General features: G+C 35.4%; 1 protein-coding gene across 13 annotated transcripts in view; it reads right to left on the reverse strand.

Moving 5' to 3' along the window:
* The window catches only part of LOC107737101 (teneurin-3), a 318,045-nt gene that overhangs the window by 70,481 nt on the left and 240,611 nt on the right, over positions 1-6,953 (reverse strand). For all 13 annotated transcript variants that reach the window (XM_016548517.1, XM_016548522.1, XM_016548525.1 and 10 more), the window contains one exon: positions 3,359-3,569. In XM_016548517.1, coding sequence (XP_016404003.1) covers positions 3,359-3,569 — 211 coding nt within the window. The remainder of the gene's footprint in view (positions 1-3,358; positions 3,570-6,953) is intronic.

The following is a 6,953-nucleotide window of genomic DNA, read 5'->3' on the forward strand; positions in this document are numbered from 1 at the left end:
CTTGAGGTATTCGGTCAATCACAACGCACTGGATAGCTGGTCAATCAGAGCACACCTCGCTTTTCAGAACGATGAGCTTTGTAAAAATCGACACGTTTCAGAAAGGCGGGGCATAGAGGAGCAACAATAATGTACAGTATGTGGAAAATAATGTGTTTTTTTAACCTTAAACCGCATAAACACATTTCATTACACCAAATACACAAAATAATGTTCTTTTTTAGCAACGTCATATGACCCCTTTAAATAGAGTCATTTATCGTCACCTACTGGTGAAACGACGTAACCTACTGGTGAAACATAATTCCTTATTTCAAGTGTAATATATAATGTAAGCACACTTCGAGTACCTTACTGCTTTTATAAAACGGCTATCACACAATACAAATATTAAAACCAAAAATGTATGTATTGATATGTTACTTTTTTGAAGCAAATTCATTATATGCTATCCTTTCGCTAAAAAACAGTTCCTGACAGTGACAGTAAATGGCAAGAGAATGTTCCTAACATGCCTCACCTTATGAAGCTTAAATAAAAACAGAAAATAGGGACTGTTTTCATCCGCTGTCATTTTTTTTTTTTAACACCATATATGATATTTTCTTACATTCATCTGCTTATCTCTCAGCATGAGAAAACGTCTGTTTTCCGTGTTGTTTTAAAACAGACCGATACACGGCACAACGTGAGTTTGCAAGCATCATTACAGTGTAAATTGATGGACATACAGTACCATACCTGAAATTGAAAAATAATAAATACAGTAACATTCCCTCCGCACTTCGGAAACTGTGGGCTTCCACGCAGACACGCACACACATCCATCTTTCTCCCATATGAGAAGATTTTCTTTGATGGGGGAAGGGCGTGGCCTCAATATTAAAGGTGAATGATGCAAAATAATGCCAGCAGGGGTCATAATTCATTACATGAATATTAAACAGTTAATTTTGCTGAAATACATAATACATGGAACAGTTTTGACGCTAAATTTATTATGTTGCTAAGGGTGTTGCGCCATGATACACAGAATCTTATGATTTAACCAGTCTTTAGCAGAATCAACCAATAATAATGTCAAGCATTGTAAATATTAACTATTATTATTATTATTTGTTTATTCATTTTTTTCCCTCCAAACTTTTCTGCAGGCCCCCTTGTGGCCCCTTTGGTCCTCAGAACCCAGTTTGTCTGGAACACGGAAACACAGACCAGCAGAGTGATATAAACAGTGAAAAGTACCAGGGACATCGGATGATTATACCAGAACTCTAGGAACAATGCTCAACCAATCAGATCTGAGAAGCTGTTATCACTGAATTACTGAATGCACAACTGTTATACAGTCAATCACAAATTTAATCCACACTGCTACCACACTCTTTTTGGCTCTCTCGCTGTGTGTCTTGCTAAGGTGACGTCAATGATTGTGACATCACCTGTCGATACTTTAATTAAAAGAAGCAGCTCATTGGTGTCTAAGTCAATTCTGACAAGATAATGAGCTGCACCGGTCTCTTGTCACCAGCCCGCTGTTATGACACCACTGAAGCGTTTAGCAGAGCTCTCAGACATCCCCACTGCAGGACCATATTATCTCGCTACAGAGATATAATCAATTTTCATTTTCAAAAGGTTAACTTTTTACTCATTGAAGCATAATCAACCCGTTTTTAAAAGAGGGTGCTGGCTGCAGTCCTACTGATCATTTTTCATGTTCTAGTCTTTGTGATCGAATTTGAAAGGAAATTACTCTCGCTGAAGCCTATTTTTATGAGTTCATGATGGATGTGAGAAAAGAGGGGAAAGGGAAGGTGAAAATAGGTGAGAAAAAGAGAGAGATGGAGAGAGGAAAGGTCCTGCAGGTCATCAGGCAACACTTTGAATCAGTTGCCGCCCACTAGCCACTTAAAACATAGATCGATAACAGCTCTGACCATCATTATACACACTCATCTGTGAACTCTTTTCTTTATCTCTCTCCGTTCATACAAATATTCACACAGAGGCTAAAAAATTTATAAAACGCATTAGCATTCAAAAGCTTGGAATACATAAGATTTTTTTTTTTTTTTTATGAATTTGAAAGAAGTTCGTTATGCTCACCAAGGCTGCATCTGTTTAGAAAAAGTAAAAACAGTAATACTGTGAAATATTGATACTCTTAAAATAACTGTTTTCTATTTGAATATATTTTAAAATGTAATTTATTCCTGTGAAGGTAAAGCTGAATTTTCAGCAGCCATTACTCCAGTCATTAGTGTCACTTGATCCGTCAGAAATCATAATATGCTGATTTGGTGCTCAGATGTTGTCAGTTATTTTTGGTGTTCAGTTATAGTTATTACTTTGTTGTTTTATCAAAAACTTATTCAATATTTATGTGGAAACCATGATAGATTTTTTTTCAAAATTCTTTGATGAATAGAAAATTTGTTTCAAATAAACATTTATTTGAAATATTAATTTTTTGTTTAATTATAATTGTCTTTACTGCTAGTTTTGATCAATAAAGGATTTCTTTCTTTCTTTCTTTATTTCATTCTTTCCTTCTAAATCTGACTTACCTCAAAGTTTTATAAGTGTATATTGTACACCGTGTTTTCCTATAAATAATATTATCAGCACACCAAATTAACTGAAAATTTAGTACAGTAGTTTGCATGCCTCCTTTTTGCTCTACTGACAACAACATTCAAGGGTCAAGAACTCTTATTTTGAAGTTTGTGTAAAACCTGATGATCATGTGATCCATTAGTATTCTTAGTATTAATACCATTAGTATTCTTACCAACAAAAAATGGTTTTAAGTTATTTCCAGTTATTTCTATCTGTTGCTATAGTGTGTCAGTAGGAAATATCAGTTTACATTTCCAAACATTCCTTTAGCCATTAATTGTAATAATCCAGTGAGGTTTTTGTATGCACAACGAGTCTACCAGCAGCCAGTGCTCCACACAGAGATCTGATCTCACCTTCATTGAGTTCATCTGGAATTACATGAAGAATCAGAAAAAACGGAGGCAGACTAAATCCAGATGAATTGTGGCAACATCTCCAAAGACACTTGAAGAAACCTTCCTACAAAGCTAATGTGAAATGTTTTAGGCACTTCTGTAAAAATGCTGTAAAGTGAGGATACTTTCAAAAATAATGTCATAAATAGATTTTCTTCAAGCATCTTGTTTGGAAATGTAAACTGATATTTGACACTACAGCAAAAGATAGAAATGACTGGCTTAAAATCATTTTATGTTGGTAAACATACTAATGGCCTAAGACTTTTGCACAGTGCTGTATATAATAAAAACATGTATAAAAACAACATAATATGATATGTATAGTCATCATTTACCTATGATGATGGTGTTGTAGGAGACCTGCTCAGTGTTTTTGCCGTCATTGTAAAAGGCGAGGTGCCAGGTGCCTGAGTCCAGGTAGCGGATGAACTCTGCCTCATGAACATTAACTGAACGAGCCTTCCTGGCTGCTCCTTCCACCTTCACCAGTCCACGCTTCTCTTTAGCTATCAGACGGCTGCCATCCAACAGCTCCACGAAGTCATACTGTACACAAACGTACACACACACACACACACACACACACACACACACACACACACACAACAAATCAAATCCCAGTTTAATCACAGACAGATCAGAGCATAGTGCAGTAACAGCAAATATTCACTGCAGCTCCCCCTATTTGATCTTAATATAACTGTGCAGTATATCTGAAGTCTGATGTGTTATACAATACAATGTCAGAGAATTGTTTTTGAAGAGCATGTGGCTCTATTACATATAAATTGCAAGAGACTGATGTTTGCGAATATATTGCAAGTGATGTAATGAATATGTTTGAAATCAAGAGGGTGCTTACACTCTGGTATCCTCTTTCTGAGTGATAGGGGAAGCTCTTTAAAAAGATGCTCTACATTTTAGAAATGCTTTGTCACAATGTTATTTTTATTATTTTTTTGTCACTTTAACAAGCTGCTCCCAAAGAGTGAGTTTGAGTCAAGGCCTCTGATGAGTTTAACATGCTGTTCTCAATTTACAGTGCATTAAAAATATATTTGTTTCCTAAGAGACCCTTTGGAGAACGACACAATAGAGAGAAAGGAAGAATAAGTGAGCAAGAGATTACAAGACTATGTCTGACAAAACGTGAAGACATTTCGATCAGTGGGGAAACATAAGTCTCCACGCCTCTGTCTGTCAATAGAACTTCAACCTATTCTTTATTCAGCCTTTAAGAAACATATTGATTCATGTATGGCAATTAAAGCACTGGGTCAGTGCTATTGACTCTTACTGTGGAGGCCTCCGCTGCCAATTACCTCTATTAAGCATTTACGGGTTTTGTGATGTACCCTTGAAGGAGCCTAGGCACTGATGTTGCTTAGCAAAAAGAAAGAAACAGGACCAGGAGAAATAATTGGTTTGCAAAGGCCAAATGCAGTTTTTAATCAAAGTGGGCAAAACATGCATAGAAGTATGAATCGCTTCAAGTTTGAATTAGAGGGACACTGCAAATGGAAACTGAATGGGGATTGTCGGGCTCTACCGTGTAGCTTTGAAAGTCAGGTTTGAAAGTGTGACAAAAGTGACGGTCTTTTGAGTAAAGTTTGCTGTCTGCCATTTGTAGCAGATCTGTGAGCCTCATCTAAAAGCACGACAGTAATTGGAACAGTGGGTGTTGTGGTATTTATTACATCTGGTTACACTGAGAACTATGACTGTAATTATAAAATGGAAATTAAGAGAATTACCAATGTGAAAAACATCATCCTACAAAAGATTGCTCAATTCTTCTTGATTTAGCATTATGGGCATTGGAAAAAGACGCAATGGTGCTATTTTCAACTGTCATTTGGCACCCACAGAGATCATCTAAACCCAGCAGACCCCTGGGGGTCAGTGAAAATACTGCAGGAGAAAACAGAAGTTTCTTGAAAATGTTGCGTGATGTTTCTAACTAATGCAATAAGCATTAAACATCACAATGATCTGCTAAGCATTTTATAATGTAAAATGTTAGTTAATGTTCTTAATGAACATTATGATTAGTGTTTTCAATTGATTAAAAACATAACTAATTAATTGTATCACTGATATGAATACTACTGATGTCTCTATGAAACTGAAATTGTATGAAATATTTAACCATTGACTATAGCCATTCAACATTAAAGTATAATTGAGAGCTATCAATTTTAACATTTATTAGACTTTAAAAAATAACAACTTTTAATTTAAGTGAACTTAAATGACAATTTTCACATAAACCCATTATAATAAATATCATATTTACCTGTGCCCTTCAGCAAGTTGGAAATATACAGAAATTGAATGAAGCTATCAAACACTACATTCTAAATTAAATATAGATGAATCCTTAAAGCTACAAAAGTTATTGATTTCCTCTTTTTTTCTTCTGTTCTTTGATTAACAGACATCACAGCTGCTGGGGTGTTAGGTTATTTTGGTTTACAAGACTATGTCTGACAAAACGTGAAGACATTTCGATCAGTGGGGAAACATAAGTCTCCACGCCTCTGTCTGTCAATAGAACTTCAACCTATTCTTTATTCAGCCTTTAAGAAACATATTGATTCATGTATGGCAATTAAAGCACTGGGTCAGTGCTATTGACTCTTACTGTGGAGGCCTCCGCTGCCAATTACCTCTATTAAGCATTTACGGGTTTTGTGATGTACCCTTGAAGGAGCCTAGGCACTGATGTTGCTTAGCAAAAAGAAAGAAACAGGACCAGGAGAAATAATTGGTTTGCAAAGGCCAAATGCAGTTTTTAATCAAAGTGGGCAAAACATGCATAGAAGTATGAATCGCTTCAAGTTTGAATTAGAGGGACACTGCAAATGGAAACTGAATGGGGATTGTCGGGCTCTACCGTGTAGCTTTGAAAGTCAGGTTTGAAAGTGTGACAAAAGTGACGGTCTTTTGAGTAAAGTTTGCTGTCTGCCATTTGTAGCAGATCTGTGAGCCTCATCTAAAAGCACGACAGTAATTGGAACAGTGGGTGTTGTGGTATTTATTACATCTGGTTACACTGAGAACTATGACTGTAATTATAAAATGGAAATTAAGAGAATTACCAATGTGAAAAACATCATCCTACAAAAGATTGCTCAATTCTTCTTGATTTAGCATTATGGGCATTGGAAAAAGACGCAATGGTGCTATTTTCAACTGTCATTTGGCACCCACAGAGATCATCTAAACCCAGCAGACCCCTGGGGGTCAGTGAAAATACTGCAGGAGAAAACAGAAGTTTCTTGAAAATGTTGCGTGATGTTTCTAACTAATGCAATAAGCATTAAACATCACAATGATCTGCTAAGCATTTTATAATGTAAAATGTTAGTTAATGTTCTTAATGAACATTATGATTAGTGTTTTCAATTGATTAAAAACATAACTAATTAATTGTATCACTGATATGAATACTACTGATGTCTCTATGAAATTGAAATTGTATGAAATATTTAACCATTGACTATAGCCATTCAACATGAAAGTATAATTGAGAGCTATCAATTTTAACATTTATTAGACTTTAAAAAATAACAACTTTTAATTTAAGTGAACTTAAATGACAATTTTCACATAAACCCATTATAATAAATATCATATTTACCTGTGCCCTTCAGCAAGTTGGAAATATACAGAAATTGAATGAAGCTATCAAACACTACATTCTAAATTAAATATAGATGAATCCTTAAAGCTACAAAAGTTATTGATTTTCTCTTTTTTTCTTCTGTTCTTTGATTAACAGATATCACAGCAGCTGGGTTATTAGGTTATTTTGGCTGCTTTAGGAGCTGCCGCTGCTGAACATGGCGCGCATCTGACACGCATCCTATTTTCTAACAACTCTTTACTTTTCAGACCCACTTCAGGTCTTAAAGTCTCTACTAATGA

Source organism: Sinocyclocheilus rhinocerous, unplaced genomic scaffold, assembly GCF_001515625.1.
Source record: "Sinocyclocheilus rhinocerous isolate Xijiao unplaced genomic scaffold, SAMN03320098_v1.1 scaffold344, whole genome shotgun sequence".
In the NCBI taxonomy this organism is placed as follows: Eukaryota; Metazoa; Chordata; class Actinopteri; order Cypriniformes; family Cyprinidae; genus Sinocyclocheilus; species Sinocyclocheilus rhinocerous.